Source organism: Limulus polyphemus, unplaced genomic scaffold (genome assembly GCF_000517525.1).
Source record: "Limulus polyphemus unplaced genomic scaffold, Limulus_polyphemus-2.1.2 Scaffold2609, whole genome shotgun sequence".
Taxonomy (NCBI): Eukaryota; Metazoa; Arthropoda; class Merostomata; order Xiphosura; family Limulidae; genus Limulus; species Limulus polyphemus.
The window spans coordinates 116,043-133,876 of record NW_013668219.1 but is presented as its reverse complement, the minus strand read 5'-3'; the positions used below and the strand labels follow the sequence as shown (position 1 = coordinate 133,876).

The following is a 17,834-nucleotide window of genomic DNA, read 5'->3' as shown; positions in this document are numbered from 1 at the left end:
AAAATTAAGTATCTATCAAGCACAAAATATATTCTAACTATATACAAGTAAAAATGGTCCCATAATCGGTCCTTGGAACTGACCCCATATTAATTTTACAGTGAAGTATAGTTTTCTTCCAAGAGTTTTTAATTTTTCGACTTTAATATGGTTGTTGTTTTTTTAATTTGCTTTTCTCTTTAAAAAATAAAAAAGAACAGCTAATATAACAGTTAATTGAACAAATTACTGTAATCTGGCACTCATTTCGTTTTACGAATTTCTTGTCTTTTTTAATAATATAAAAATATATATACTATTCAAGATAGTGGCATGATATAATATAATTTTAACATAAACAGCATTCTGACAGAAGCAAAAAAAAAATCTTATCATCATTCATCATCCCAATACACACCAGCTTAGTAACCTAATTCATTAAAAGTATATCATGAAGACTTGATTTTTTTAAAACATGATGAAATACTTTAGTTAGCTTTGATAATGAGGAACACACTTATAGAAAATAAAAGTTGAGACAGCATCACTGGGTAATGAAGAAACCTTTATCATAAATGTACGACACTTTGACAAGCTTATGTCAGAATGTCGTACGTTTATAGTAAAGCTTTCTTCACTACCCAGTCAAGCCATCTCCAAACTTTTAATTTAATGAGCTTATGAGCTATTAAGTTTATGATACCTGATTAAAATTTTCTCCACTGGTTTCCTTAATAATACACAACAACTTTTAGACTGAGTGAGAGCTTCCGATGAGTGGCCAGTTCTTAATGAATCCTCTCTCTCAACTGTCTGTACTTGTACTTCCTTGTTTCTTCCACGTTTGGGAAATTTGAGGTTCAAGAGCTTATCTTGAAGTTCATTTACAATCTAAAATACAGATAATTGTTCAGCTCATGACGAAATTGATGTTTTTTTAAGTACACATTTTATAACTTAAAAAAAAAAAATTTGTAAATTACCCAATATCAGTTTCATCTGATAACAACAACCTCACCGATGGTCTTTTCAGTACTAACGGTACAGAATGAAGGACATACGCAATCACTGCACTACTGTGTTTAGTATTCAATAAAAAAAAGCTAATACTAAGAATATGTGTTATTTTTGAAAATCTATTTAATATGCTCTATGCAAGTTTTACTGTGAATTTTGTAAATGTATAAAAAAAATTACCTTCAAAAAAGAAACATCTGGAATTGAATCATCTAGACACTTAGAACAGACTAAAGACAGAATAAATGCAACTGAAGAAGAATATAATATTTAATAGTATAAGATATTGTAAATTGTAATATAACTGAAACACCTTGATTTGAGTATAGATACAGGACATGTATAAAGATATCAACTAGGATAAACATAATTATAAGCTTCCCAATTTTACAATATATGTGTAGCAACATTCTTAATATTTACTTCAAGCGTATAAAATACTACTAACATATACAAAATTCACTCTATTCACACCCTTAGAAACTGTGTGAAAACCTTTCTTACAATCTATTCTGTTACTATGTAAAAAATATTCGTAAGATCTTCCAATATGCAAGAACTGCATAAAAATGTTCTTACCATGTTTCTTTTATAACCAGGAGTCCCTCCAAGAAAGGCTAGCCTTATGACCATGCAAGATGCCTTTGATATAACTCTGATAATGTAGAAAGATGTTGGGGGTTTCTCCAACTCACTTTGGAGATATAACAAATCATTTCCATAAGTAAATATTTGAATTTAAAACTTTTGCACTCTCAAATAATAAAATAAGAATAATGTAAAATGTATAGATAAAGTTATTAAACAGTGTACTATCATCATGTACAAATCTAGAAGTGGAAAACATTTCCACAGTAGTCTTTAATTCTTTGGAAACATATTTTAACAGTCAACTAAAGGCTTTCTTATGGTGTAAATTAACTTGTTAAACATCAATCACATAAAAAAAACCTTTTCTATGAAAATGTTTTTTTTAGTGTGAGGCTCTGTTCTGCAGCTTCCCATTACCACTTCAAATTTTCTTTTCATTATAAATTTTCTTACTTAATAAAATTACATTTAAGAAATATTTTAAACAGAAAAATTGTGATTATATTTTGAGACAAGTCTACATTTTAACCAGAATATTGTTTTTTCTATTACCAACTAAATCTTTTCATATAAACATACTTTCTACAATTAGTCTTATTAGATAAAATACAAACAAAATATGATAGCCCAAGCCTTATTTCTTCATTTGATAGTTGTAGATTTGTACATGAAGAAGCCAAAAAGCATTTACTTGCAAAAACACCCTGAATTTGAAACTTAATTATTGCAAACATGGTAAAAATTCTGATTGTAGACAATTATCTATTTCTGTGGCTCACTGGTTACACAGGCCTGCGAATTTAAACTTCATAAAAGTTGTTTTGGTTTTAATAATGGATTTTCCATAATTTAGCTATGCTGATTTCGAAAATAATATTAATTTTTTTCTATCGCACAAGGATTTTTTTTTAACAAATCGGGAAGAAAAAAACTTACTACAATCAAATTATTATTTCGTTTATCACAATGAAAATTTTTTTATTATGTTAGTTAACAAAAATACAAACAAACTGAAGAAAAGGGAAGAACACTGATGAAATGAATATGCATCCTCATTCATTCTAATTTTTTTGTGTGAAATCTATGTGTTGTGGTCTTTCTTTTATATATTGCATTATGACATTTTGTGAAAAATCTGTACGTAATGGAGAAAAATTTATATTTTCAGATTCAGCGTACAGGAATTACCGTAGAACATGTAAAAATTTCAAGCTGATAAAACCATCGCAGGTCTGTGTTATCAAGACAATAAAACCATCTCAGGCCTGTGTTATCAAGACAATAAAACCTTCGCAGGCCTGTGTTATCAAGACGATAAACCATTGCAGGTCTGTGTTATTATACAAACTTTCCAGAAATTTCCAGCATCTCAAACACAACGTCACTATACACTTCATCCCATATATATAATTATTTATTGATAATCATTTTGACTGTGTTGATCTGCTAAGTAACATCTGTGTATAATTCTGATATATCACATACATGTATGAATGTTCAAAAGTCAGAAGCGCATTCTCTTGATCATTAAAAACTCAAAATTTTATATACGACACTATTTCTCTACAGCTTCCCATTGTAGCTTATTCTACTTTTTAAAAAACAATTTCTTATACTGATGAATCCATTTTTAGGAAGACTGACCTGTTGCGCTAGGGTTAACACACTAATTAAAAACAAAATCACTAACCCAAACAAAAACTTAATGTAGGAATGATTTTCAATCAGTACAAAAGAACTGTGGTCACGTAAAAGTGCATCCACCAATGTCAGCGCTTGACGACTTTGGACCTGACCATATCGACCACTAGAATTGGGAAGATGAACATTCTTGGGTAAAGGCTCATCATGTTGTAAGACTAGTCCAATACGATGAGTATGCATCCATTTCTGCCTGAAAAATTAATAACAGAAGAAAAAAAATCAACAAAATGACAGAATCAATGTATGAACAGAATTAGAAGTCAATTTCAAACTTTACACAGATGAAATATTCACAGCTAGAAGAACTGTTGAATAGTAAGAAGTTAAAAAATATTTTCTTAATAATCTAAATGTTTTGATATCAAAAGACAAATAACCTCAGTCAAACTTTTTGCAGTTATCCACAATTAGAGATAAAAAAATAATGCTAATTACACTGAGACTGAAGCATGGGTTTGCCATTTTATAGGACCTTACTGGTAAATCACAAAAAACAGATATAAAATAACTCTGTATACTTTCCCCATTAGACTGAAAATTCAGAAATAAACTTTAAAAAAATTAAACCTTTTCTACATCAAAATACCCAAAATATTTTTATGATATACATTAATAATCAAGCTCACCTTTAAAATAAAATATACATACACACATATACACACACACACACACATTAATTTCCAGTATACAAACTGTGCCATTAATCTCAGAATTGCATCATAACTTCAAAAAATACTAGGAAAATTTTTCACAAATGGTCTGGTAAGATGATCCCTGAAAAAGAAATATTGAGGAGGAAACATGTATATAGATGAGTATAGGACCCATATAACATCAAAAACAACGAAAAAATTACATGACACAAAACAGAGCCAAAATGATAAAAAAGAAAACACATGAATTATGAAAGAAAGCTGAACTAAAAATCAGAGTTGCCAAATAAAGAGAAAATTTTACTAAATTTGTGGTTTCTGCTCTGTTTCCTACTCCTTATTTAATATACAATTTTCAAAATTTGTCTACATAATGTGTATGTGTACTTAAGTAGCCACTAAGTTCCAACTACCCTAGTTAACTACTAAATTGGGTCATTCAAATAGAGTGTCAGATTTTTTCATGGGAAAAGTTCCTATTAAGTGGAAAGTCACATAATGCTCAAGGATACAACATTGCTTTTTTTTTTGTTGAGTGACCACCAATCATGGATAGCACTTACATCCTAAGATGAATAAAATTGTTGTTTTTTATATACAATCCCACATTTTTGCAGTTTGGAACAAAACCTAAAAGACTAAAATTTTAAAAGATTGAGACTTAATATATGAGAGATGATAAGGGAAAGATACTTGATTTTATAGGTCTCCAGTGAAAGCATCAAAATGATACAACTATTTCTTTGTTTTTCAACTTTGATGGCTGTTGTTTGAAATTCAGATTGTGTAATGTGTTTAACTTCTTTCCAGTCTCTTGTTTATTGTTGATCTTAATCAAGATCGGGGAATTCACATTTCACTCTGCAAAATATTTTCTGGTAAGCCTCCTGTTATTCTGTAGCTCCTACCTGATTACTCTAAGGGAAATCAGTGCTCCTGAGAATACCACATGACTACTGCCTGAAAAAGGGTATATGCTAAGAAAGCAAAGATCCACAACAAGCCAGAATAAAAAATGGGGAACAAGATTGAGACTGCTAAAAATGGAGGAAAGAGGTGTATCAAACGAGTGTATAAAATATTTCTCATCCCAAAGACAACCCCCCTTACATGAGATGAAAAACAGTTCACAGTTAAAGACCACAAGAATACATGTTGCTACTGAAATACATCCTAAAGGCATCAGGCAAATGTGATAATCAAAACAATCTGAAATCCACCAAAACATCCTAATGTAGCAAAATATTTGAGTGGAAAATATTAAAAGAGTTAAAAAATTGCATGTTGCAAAAGACATATGCTATGAGGGAAAAAAAAGTAGTATGAGTAAGCACTAATTTGTACAAAACACAAACATTAGTGAATGAATGCTACTGGAACTGAACAAGAAGCCTGTGTGCTGCACAACAACAGGAATGTCACAAAAGTCACAAGCAGTTAGCATATAGAGGAACTTAGTTATATTTAGAAACATAGGTTATAGAAATCCAACTCAAGCACAGATAAATCAAGAAACAATATTAAAATGGCTAAAACTAAACTGTAAGTTGGATAATGAAGGATAGTAAGGAAACTATAGCATTATTCTAAACTACACATTATGCACGACACGAGAATATGTTGGTTTACACCAAAACAGAGCTAAGTTCGATCTTTTTCCCTTCAGATGTAAGTACTGTTTTGCGGTGGACTTAATTTATTTTTCAAAAGTTAATGTGATTTTAACATAGAAGGTTTTGTAATTACATGAATCAAGATTGGGTTATTATCAGACAATCACGTTGTGCGTGACTGTAGGTTTTGATTCGACTAAAGGATAATAAGGAAATAATAGTAAGGATATAATAAACTACACTGTTGAAGGACAATCTGAGTAGGTAAATGTAGAATAATTTTATTCTAATTGCATAAATACCTAGAGAATCAATGGTTACAGGTAAAAGAGTAATCTTATTCAGGATGAGAACTGGCTACTGCACAAACATTGACTGTTAAAGCTCACTATAAATAAAAACTCAATTTGAAAACTAGGTGCAATTTATCAACACTGAATTAAATTTTCAAAAAAAAAGCAAAAATTGCACAACTGTGTTTCCCAAAAAACTTTACTTTATAACAGATTTTTAGAAAACCCACTTGAATATTTGAGGATACTTAATACAAGCAAAAAATATATAAAATCTCAATTAGAGTAAGGGAAAACCTTCTTTACATATATTTTATGTTATGATGAATAATATAAAAATTCTTACCAAACATTAATATCCAGCATGCAAATAGGTCTCCAAAATGAAGCAAATTGTGTATGTGATGAATTCCTAAGAAACAAAATTAAATTTTACACTACCCAATGCTACATTTATAGTGTTTTCAATATATTTATTGAAATAAGAAGCATTTTATATCATAATCCAGGTAATTTTGTTGGCATACTAATATCAAACATGCCTAAATGTTAACCTGCAAGTAATTTGTTGTATTATGCATAATAAATTAAAACTATGCAAATATGAACAACAGTTCAATAATTTTATGTTAACGTAATGTTATTGAATACCAAACAGACATCATCAACGCAATGATACTGTATGTCAGATTTAAAAAATACTATATACAAGTTCTTCTTTTTTTTGCCAATTGTCGAAATAAATGGCTTTTACTTACATTTCTTAATATTATAAATATATACTATGTTGTTGTTGGGCTTAGGATTCTTCTATGGTAGGTGTCTGTGACTTGTTGGCGATAAATTCCATGATAAATGAATAGCATGCACTTCACTTGGCTTCAAAATAATATATATATTCAGAACAAGTTAAATGTATGTACAGCAAAGTCTTCACAATATAGTGATTACAGGCATATCATAAACAATATTTATATATAGTTCTCTTCTACTTGTCAAAAATCCACTTAGGCCTATTCAATTACTTTAGAATTTCAGTTGACAAGTCGAACTATCTTCTCTATATTACTATCGTACTAGTGTTCTGTCTGTGCTTCACTTACAGTTGTGGTGCACGTTACCATAATTCATTTGATCTTCTTTCTTCTGAAGATCCTCTGTTCCTTTTGTTAAAGTGTACCCAGGCTGATTCAATTACTTTAGAACTAGGCTTTGATGGAATAAAATTATCCTTCTTATCTTTTATTTTATACTGTTAGTTTCACTCTAACATATCAAAAGTTAGGCCTATTACCTTTGCAGGAATTAACTTCACACAACTATATTCTCTTTTGCTATTATCTGTCTATTGTTGTCTATCTACTGCTTCCCACTCATCTCACACTATTTATATCTTTATTACATAGTCATCTGGTCAGTTTCAATATTCTCGACACCAATTAGTTATTAACAAAACCTTCTACAATCATTTGCTTTTAACTCTTATTATAACAAAAGACAAAAATAATAAAATATTCACCCAGAAATACAAATCAATCAATAATATCCAAACCAATCAGTCTTTTATATCATGACACTATACTCAAATCAAGAATATTAACTATAGATTAATTTTTTGAACTGCAACATATATATCCTAAAACATTATCATGGCTGATAAAATAAAGAGTAAAATAAAATACTAGAAACTTTTCAATTATGAAATGCCATTTTAAGTGAGCTGTTTGATATACATGATTGTTTATGTTTAATGCAAGTGTTAAATTTAGTTATTTTTAAAATCTATAGTTTACTGCAGATTTGTTTACACATATTATTTATATATATAATATATTTTAAAACAAGTGGACTGTATTGCTGTTTGTTTATTGTTGAAATTTATTGTCAATAAGTCAGAGACACTTACTGTAAAGAATCCCAGTCCTATATACAAAACCTGACATGAGCAAACTTTAGATAACTAAGCAAATAAGAAAGAAAAAAGATGAAAACACCAATGATAAATTTCATAAATATTCTTTCAAATAGGAAGTCACGAAATACTGCATCTACTTACTTGGAGAATAAAATGGGTTTGGATGCGTTTGGTGGTAAGCAGAACAGAGGAACCCCATTTTTTATGCTGTCTGGAATAGTATAAAACACTGGGTTGTGTGTGAATGAATGAAGGTGAGCCAAAAGTTGATCTGTATGAGAAAGGCTGAAACAAAACGACTAAAAGTATTAGTTGTAGGAAAATTAGTTTTCAAAAAGTGTAAAATAATTTGAACATTATGACTTCTCAAGAACTGACCCTTGACCCTGACATCACAACTTGAGATTTTTGCTCTTCCTAAAAGAAAATACTAAAACTGAAACAAGAAAGAAACAACAAAAGTCCTATTTCTTTCTAATGTCACAATCTTTAATTTCATTGTATTTATGTTCAAGAAAAAACTAAGAAATAGTTCATGAAGCAAAAAACTTACTTGAGAATACTTTGAGAATTTCATATTTTAAAAATATTTGTATTCACCATTTTTAAAACTTTTCATACTATTCAACACTAAAGAACAGCCTCACACTGAATAATAAAATTCATGATTTTGAAGCTAACAAGATGTAATGCAAAACACATGCATGAGTATAGACAGAAACGTAACAACAAGGTAATTAATGGTGAAGCAGATAAAAAAAAAGATCGAATATGCTAGTATATTTTACAAATAAAATGTCATTATTTTATAGAGTAAACTTGTATATGAACATATTTTCCAAAAGCATAACAAACTATATGCCTCATGAGAGCAAAGAGAATAACATTTCAATGTTCATCTCATCTTCATGTGCATTATTAATCAGCTAAAAAATAACTTCTTGTATGCATATATCAAGCAATGAAATTGAGGTTATCGTACAACGTGAAAAATTAATTCAGAATATATGAATGAAAAATATATCATTCACACATCAAATATCAACAATCTCTAAAAACAGGTTCTAAAAAAGCATATAATTTCACTGAACATTAGCTGTTATTAACATCTCTATTCATAATCATGAATAGTACTTTTGACATGATATGAGTTGTTAATGAAAAGTCCTTCTACCTCAAACATTCAGCTACTTTGAAAATACAGGTCAGATATGACTTGTAATCCTATTTAGATCAAAATACTATGTTTTGAGGCATATACACACACACACATTCTGACAAGAAACTGAAATGAAACTGTTAAAAGTGAAAATATTTGTGAACTTGGAAGGCTTTTTCAGTTTCAGTATTTCAAGGTTTAGTTCACTTCTAGTAGTCGAATTTTTTATTATCAACTAAGTGGTTGAAATTGGTAATAATTTGGGCTACTTGAAATGAACTAAACCTTGAAACTGAAAGAGCCTTCCAAGTTCATAAATATTTTCACTCTCAGCAATTGCATTTCAGTGTGTATACACCTCAAAACATAGTATGCCAATTCATCAGCAAGTTAACATTTAAAGAAGAGGACAAATTTTGTTTCAATCCATCTTTAAGAAACATTTGTTAGCTACTCATTTAAAAACAACAGCTAATATGAAAATACAAATTAAAACAATTTTTTAATTATTTTGAGAGAAATTATGAAAGCCACTCTTTGTAATCTATATCTTGCTAATATCAGGTTGAATGAAAACAACTAATAAAATAATTTCTGGAGTAACAAATTTGAAGTAATGAAAAATTTCTTATAATTTTCCAAAAAATTTCATTGTACAAAAAAATAAAAAATACCACATATAGTTCCTTACTTTTTCAATGTGTTCCAAAAGTTACACACAACAGCTTCTCTGTAGAAACTCTTGATAGGCTTCTTAACACATGTGACATCGTGAAGGAAGTCATAGCTTCCTTCAACAATCAGTTCACAATGGCAACTTTCAGGTTGAGCTGGAGAACAAGATGGATGACCACTTTCACTAGAAGAAATCATTTCTCCTGTTTTAATGGTATTAAAATTAGTGACACATACAAGGTAAGAAATGTGAACCCCAAATTTATTTGCAAACTGAACAATTTCACCAATTAAGACACTGTTTAAGACCAGTACAAATTAGTCAGACTTTATGGAAAATTAATAACATTCTTTAGAAGAAAAAAAAATATGTTGTTTTTAAGATGAATCCAATAAACAAGTTACAAATAATATTTATTAAAAATCATTAAAATTTGTAAACAGCCACTACTATTAACATGTGGATTTAAAAAAGTTTTCCAGAGCTTTTGCATGGTACACACAGAAGACAACTCACTTTTTAGATCGAGGTGGCCATGCTGCAAGAATTACATACTCTAATATAATGTTTGACTTCCAGGGTAGCACAAGTCTCACCTCAATCCTACCATCTCCTAAAATCCACATCAACAAAAAATTGAGTATTGATACATTTGTACAGAGAAGTAAAAATATAGTATGCTTGTTTTTTAATATATTAAATACAATACATTGCAATCTGCTGTAAATGTTTCACCAAACAGAAAAACTATGAGTTAAATTAATACTTGTTACATATGTTTCTAAAACAAACACCATTTTACGTTAATGTTACAGCATGAAGTCAAGTCTCTCGTTATCATATATGTCTGTATTAAGTTAATCTAACAATATTACTTCCTCAAAGGAAAACTGCAATTAAATATGGGTTCATTTGCTTAGTTAACTTGAAATGATTGGAACAGACAGCAATTTAGTTTATTTATTGGAAAATAAGTTACCTCATTCATAGCAATACTAAAATAATAATTTATAATCCCCATCATAGTACTACAACAGTACTATCATTTTGAAGAATTATTGCATATATATTCTTTTTATTTTAATAAAAATCCTAACAAATGTTTTGCATTAAAGAATAAAAAATACATGCAATTATTTGAAGGAATTCTCATAGCAGAAAAGCATATTTTAATTACATTTTGCTAACTTGACAACTTAAAAAAGCAACTTAATAATGATTAACAAAACACTATAAAATAACGATTAATAAAATAGATAAAATAATACTGATTTCAGTGAAATCAGTACGCTGTACAACAACAAAAATAATAAGAAACAGAAAATAACATTATGAATGTGCATTTGACTTTTTCAAAACAAAAACCAAATAATGAAAGTTTACATAAAAACAAATTTATAAAATTCACAATTTTCAGAAAGTTTAAATTGAATGAAGTATGTTGAGTAAAAATACTTTCTTCATTTAACTTCAACATTTGTTCAAAATTATGCTTTATTTTTATTTTAAGCTAAAACTTCTGTCACAAAAGCATTCTTAGTATTACATTACTGTTTTAGGCAAAGCTCTGTTTTTTCCCCAACAGCAATTATCTTAGTATATCTATTTTAACCCTCCTATTTTGTTCAGAATTTAGGTACATTATTTATGCTTTGGGTCATATTGAACTGATGCAATTTCAAAGAAATTGAAACAGCCTTGAAATGATATTTTTTTATCTTTGCATAGCTTTTACTCTTTTCTGTCAAATAATATAAAACTAATGTATAATATCATTAAAATAAACTAAAAGGTACATCATAAAATTATGGTCCAGTGTTGGACCAAAAGGTCCCAAAACTCAAGGAAGTTCCTAAACATGGGTGGTTTCTGCAAAAAATATTAAAAATTAACCTATTACGAGTTTCCTACTATACACAACATTTAGCTGGTAGTATGAAGAACACTGAACTAACCTTTACTAAATCTAACACTCTTAACCGTATAACCTTCTCGAAGTCTGCAAGACAAAATGCTGGCTAAAGGTGCAACAAGTTTGCTCTCAAGTTGCCTCTTCTTAATAAACGGTTGGTTCTGACTTGTGTAAAAACTACAATTCCTGAAATAAAACAATGAAATTGTGACTTTGATACTTGAAATCTGGATTTAACTAAATTGTATTATACACTCACAAAGACAAAAGTTTTTAATACATTTTTAACATTACAGTTCCTCTTGTTGCATACAAAAGTATACTTTATAACTATATATATATATTATGATATGCAATTTAGAACCATGTAAATACAAGCAAATATTTAACAAAAAATGCAGTAGGTATTGTAGCTCGATCTCATGAGCTAAAGTCAATTTGAAAATTAAATGTTTGAGAATTTTCTTTTGAACTGTCTTGAATATTTCTCACAGATTTGACACTCAACATCTGGAGACCTAACATAATCTTTCCTGTGCTTTTCAAATTTCCAATATATCTTCACTGAAAATGTTACAATTTCTCATCAAATTACCTATAATTTAAATGAATCAATTTCAGTTTTGACAGCAATAAAAACCTGCATTTATTTTTACATGAACTCACAATGGCTCCTAAATCTTAGAATGAAGAGGTAAGTTCAAGTTATTTTGTGTTTTTGGTATGTTGAGTATTACGTGTTATTCTCAACAGTTGTCATATTACATGTAGATAGATAATGGCAGAAATTCATCTGTTTTTCAACTAATGTATAAAAAAGTTATTAAAATTAAGACCAAGATTATTATATTTCATGTATGTCATTTTCAAGAAGAAAATGCATTCTTTTCACAAATAGTCCGAGAAATGAATATGTAAGGATAATAAGTTAATAGTGTTTGTGTTAAATGATTTTAAAGTTAAATTGTCAGAGGTAGTTGAGTTAGCCAACTATGATCAAGTTAGGACAGAGAGAAAGATATGGGAATTTAAGTATAAAATGAGCAGGATCAAATAATAAAGGAGTCATAACACTTCCATCTTTCCTTTTATGATTATTTAGTTAAACACAGCATTATTATTCAGGTAACTAGGCATCAAAACTTCTCTCTTTTTACTTATACAACAAATTGTAGATCTCCAAAACATTATCCTTTTGTCTACAAGCAGAACTTTAAATACCTTACTGTCATCAATAATAACTCAGACGCTAACTAACAGCATGTTCTGTTAAATACAGCAACATATAAGTCACCAGTTTATAGTCAAATACTATTTTGGGCTGTACCAAATAATCAGATATTTGATTAGAAAATTCAATGCAAGTTTAAGATATCTGACTAACAGGTTAAATTCCAATAAAATTTTTTCCCAATAATTATTCATTTTGTCTCATCTTCAAACCAGTGACTGAAGTTGTAACACAAAAAAATGTAACAAGTTAACATTGCAAAAGCAATGGCCACACCTTTCAAAAGACCAAATGGACTGTTGTGAGGGACTATTTTTCTTACCCTCCTGAGAATGAGTTTTGGAAACGTGCCAACTGTAAAATTAAAATGAAGTGCTGTAGCAGCAAATTAAAGAAAAACATCCCACATCTTTTGCAGATAACAGCTCCAGCTCTGACAGGAAAGCAACTCAAAATAGCAAATGACTTTTGTTGTTGTTATCACTGTATGATAAAGATAATTATTACAGTAAAATATTTTTCTTATATAAAAGTTTTGGTTCAGTGTATCTCAAAGAAACAACTTTTCCCAAAAAATAGAAATATCTGAAATTGATTTCATCCCATTCAGCATTTACTTATGCTTATCCAGACTGGTGGCTTGCACACTGAAATTTATATGCATGCTGAGTATTAACCATGCTACTATAGACATCATGGAATAAAATGATTGAATTATATTTAATTTGTTCTATGTTCCTTTTTAACAGTGCTTCCATGAGCCAAGCACCCAGAATTTGGGCTCTGTGGCAGACCTTAATATATCACATTCTGGAATGAGCTAAAAGCCCCATTTTTAGTGTTTTCAGGTTGAACTAAAATTCCACACAAAGCTTTATGAAAAAAATTCACATATTTAATGACAAATTACGCATTGATAAACTTAGTCTTTTTGGTGGATCTCCACCTTAGAAGATGTACCTGTGGTGTTGTGTTGTTGACTTAGCCTCTTGGATAAGATCAAGCGTAATTTGTTGTGTTCTTGACGATTTGTTTGCATTCTTGTTCTTTATTTTCAGGGTAGATACGAAGACCTTGATCTTGGCATCAGTGGGATAATTCTCATCACCTTGATCAATGATGCTATTCTTCTTGAACTCCAGAAAAGCCTGAGCATGTGCAATTGAGTAATTGGATGCCGAAACAATTTCAGTAATGATCATTTGATATTACTCCTGAATACCTCTGGATTTCAACTGCAATGTAGCATGCTTCTTGTACTTTGCTGTCAAAGACATAATTTGTGTTCTAATCTCAGTATCAGTTGGTAAATTCGAATGGGGTATTTCCATTGTAGCTCTTCAAGCATTCTTCCGGTACCATTTTGTTATGCTTGTCATTAATGCCTCTCATAAACACCTCATCAATATCATCTTTGAAATTGTCAATGTATTTTGCTCCATAGACAAAACCATATGCAAGTTGCTTCCCCCAACCATGCAAGATTGTTTCTGGGATGAAATCGATGTCATCGTAATCCAATTCAGATTCATTTTGATGATGCTATCTCACCTCGTTTCGTAGTATCAATGAAATCCATATGACCTTGATCAATGAGATTCTTTGCATGTTTCAACGATACTGTGAGTAAATCATTCTTTTCTCTACCACCACAACACATGTGTTGATCTTTTTTTTCTCATTGTTGGGAATATGCACTGAAATATACACCATTCATTGTCTTTTTTCAACAAACTCATTGCTTCCAGTAGAGATTGTGGTGTTTTGCTGTTGTGTTGTATGTACCTCAATGCATGTGTTGTGAATGTATATTTTGTCACAATGATTGCTATCATTCATCGGCTGCAATTCGTTTTGTTCATCAATAACATCAATTTCACTATCCGAGTTTTCATCTGAGCAGAATTTTCTTGATCATCCACAGATGACACTGGATGAAACAGGTCCTTTAAATCAACTATGAAAGAGTTCATGCCAGAATACTCATAAATATGAAGTCTAGTTCCATTAAACACCACCTCATTGCATCGAGAAATCTTCTCAAAGAACTGGAACGTTTCTTTGTATTCAACCTAAAGCTCAGACACTTTCTCCCAATCAAGTGTGAACAAAGACACTACAGTATCTGCTAGTTCACCATTGCTCTGAAGCACTATGCTGAGTTAAGTTGGAGAGATTACAGCGTTCCCCATATTGACATATTTCAACACATGATGCATTACAATGGCAAAATGGGCATCAATGTATACATCTTGCATTTCAGTATGCACAAACGATTGCAATTCAAAACCATGCTGGTGAGCTAACAGAAACATTTCAAATATTAGCAATCCATTCTGATAGCACTTTGTGTTGTCCGATTGAACGTACAGTTTCTTAACGTTCAAATGAGCCTTTTTCATTTGCATCAAAACAGTTTCGAACAGGAGAAGACAGTAACCGAATCCTGCTGTGAATCACCTCCGGAAATATGATCATAATATGAAATCCTGAAAGGTCTATCTGAACCATTTACAATTAGGCGAGTAAACACCATGGTTCCATGCCAACTCAGTCCTTTCTTTCCGTAATGTTCGAAAGTTCTCATTGAAATACTCTGGTTCGTACTTCATTTTGTAGCCTACAACAATAATCACTTAATCAGGTAAAAGGTTATCGTGAATTGACTGAATCCTCCTACACTGATTCTCCAATCAAATACGATGAGCCAAAAACAATTTGAATTTGTGCACACAACCCTTCAGCAGTAAATGACAGTCTGAAGGTGCATGCTTCAGCAAATAATGAGTCATACGAAATGGCACCTGACATTTCTGACAACTATTGACAATCGCAGCACCTGTTTCAGAAACTGCACAGACAAGTGCATATCAGATATTGTGACTGCACAATCACTTGTAATGTGAGCATCAAAATTGTACTTTAAGAAATGTTCAAGTGTTGTCAGCATTTTGCAGGATATTTGCTTTACAGCCTCCACTTGAATTCGACCAATGATGCATTCCAAAACATCAATATTATCATATAACAAGATACCAGTGACATAGTCAACAGCCTTTCGTGCCTTCTGGTCAAATGATGTTATTGCAGAAACTACTTTTGTGAAAGAGCCATACGATATGCTACCTGCTGCATACAGGAACCATTCCAAGTATTCACGATAAATGTACTCTGTTATTTTCTGACAAGCAAGGGAAATCAATTGTTTTACCATCCATTCAACCTTTTTTTTTCCCCAAGATAAAGCTTTCACACTGATTGGGCTCAAGATGAACTCTACCACTTTCAGTGCAGCTCACTTACAGTAATGCTTGACAGATCATACTGTAGGTTCTAGCTGAAACCCAGACTTCAATAAATGAAAATGCCATCTAGCTGTTTCAAAAGCTTGTTCTCCAATCTTCAATCTCTCTTTCACTTCTTTGAATGTCATCAACTGACATAGCAGTACAAGTATTTTCTTTGAATACATTTCTCTGGCAGAGCTTGTTGCACTTCGTTGGCAGATGAAAATAGTTTTACATCATCAGATTTCTCACAAATTTTGTTTCCAGTCATGTTCATAAGACCACCTGGATCACCTGGGAGTAACATGGTGCATAGTATCCTTAATACAGTCATACAGAATGCAAGCAATTGATTGTTCTTGATGCCTTCTGTCAAGTTTCTTCATTTGAAAAGATTGATGTCATTGCAGATTTGATACCAAAGAAATGCCAAATTGAATAGACATCATTCCCACTCCCTGTTGGAGTACTACAACAAAGCCTTCAACTCCTTGCTTTCACACTTAAGTTCTTGGATGATCTGCATCGTTTCTTCGGTGTCATAAAATCCAAGGGATTCTCAGGAGTATCACGAGACATTTCATCTTAATTGCTCTCCAATGGAATAGCATAATCAATCATTTTTTGTTTCTTTCTTTGTGCCTTTAATTTACTCTGCAGCTGTTTCCCACCTGTTTTTCGTGCCATTTTGACCACTGGGTCTAAACCGTCGCATCCACACTGACATCGAGGGCATTTTCCACAAGTACCACACATACACACTTTGCACTTACAAGCCTCTTTTCCTGATTAACGTTGCTTTATCAATACAAGATCAGTACACTTTCTCACTGAATGTTGATATCTGCTTTGTGGCACTCCATGGATCCAGTTTTCAGAAATGGTGCAGCAATAACCTGTTTTTTACCTTAGATGGGAAGGTGCCAGGCATGGAACATGAATAAAGATTGCAATGGCTCAGAATGAGACAAATGAGCAACCAAAAAGAAGAAACTGAATGTAGCATCACAGATTCCCGATATCCTGCTAAAATCGCAGGAGTAACCTAAAAAAAACAGATCAGTGGAGAAAATGAGCCATCTGTAAGTCTCTATTAAAAGTGGACATTAAAAGCAAAGAGTCAATGTGTGTAAGGAAAAAGCCAAAAATGGTACTTTTTGTTTGAATGTACAATACTATTTTCTGAAATTTCGAATCTTTTTAATAGTTTTGTTTGTACATACATTGTTTTCCTTACATGTGATTACCTTTTACTTGAAAATAAACTAATATGTTCTAAAACTTTTATTTTTCTTATTGGTTTTTGTACTGAGCCATTTTTATGAAATTTTCCTTGATCTACACACTTTTATGTAAAGATGTTCCTTTTCATGTGTTAAGATCAGTGATAAATTTATTTCTTAGACTTTCACAAGTTACAAAAATAAACTTTTCCTGGATTGCCAAGTCTTTAGTTTTGTATAATTTGTTTTTATTCTACCTCAATGTAAAGGAGTAGAAAAATAAAACAAGTTCTTACTTTGTAAAATACAGTAACATATTGGCTACCATACATTACCATATAACTGATGTTTTCAAATAAATACTTAAATGTCAGTTATTTTTATTCAAACATAAAATAGTAAATAACAAATATTTGGAAAACAATGATCTCTATTACTTACAATGCTACAAAGTCTTTGTTTGCACTCATAAGCCATACTTCCTAAGCCTCATCCAAATTCCAATGTGGAGATGGAAAAAATAATAATTTTTGTAGACTTTATATAAGCATTTTGGAATACAAAAAAATTGTAAATTACTA

At 30.8% G+C, this 17,834-nt stretch overlaps 1 protein-coding gene across 1 annotated transcript in view; it reads right to left on the bottom strand.

Moving 5' to 3' along the window:
• LOC106467423 (KICSTOR complex protein SZT2-like) overlaps positions 1 to 17,834 on the bottom strand; it is a gene marked incomplete at its 3' end in the record, with an annotated part of 86,873 nt that overhangs the window by 30,802 nt on the left and 38,237 nt on the right. Inside the window, exons 7-13 of the mRNA XM_022395604.1 lie at positions 10,117 to 10,203; positions 9,616 to 9,783; positions 7,907 to 8,050; positions 6,197 to 6,262; positions 3,278 to 3,481; positions 1,576 to 1,690; positions 683 to 870 (exon numbers count right to left, since the gene is read on the bottom strand). Of these exons, the coding sequence (XP_022251312.1) occupies positions 683 to 870; positions 1,576 to 1,690; positions 3,278 to 3,481; positions 6,197 to 6,262; positions 7,907 to 8,050; positions 9,616 to 9,783; positions 10,117 to 10,203 (972 nt within the window). The remainder of the gene's footprint in view (positions 1 to 682; positions 871 to 1,575; positions 1,691 to 3,277; positions 3,482 to 6,196; positions 6,263 to 7,906; positions 8,051 to 9,615; positions 9,784 to 10,116; positions 10,204 to 17,834) is intronic.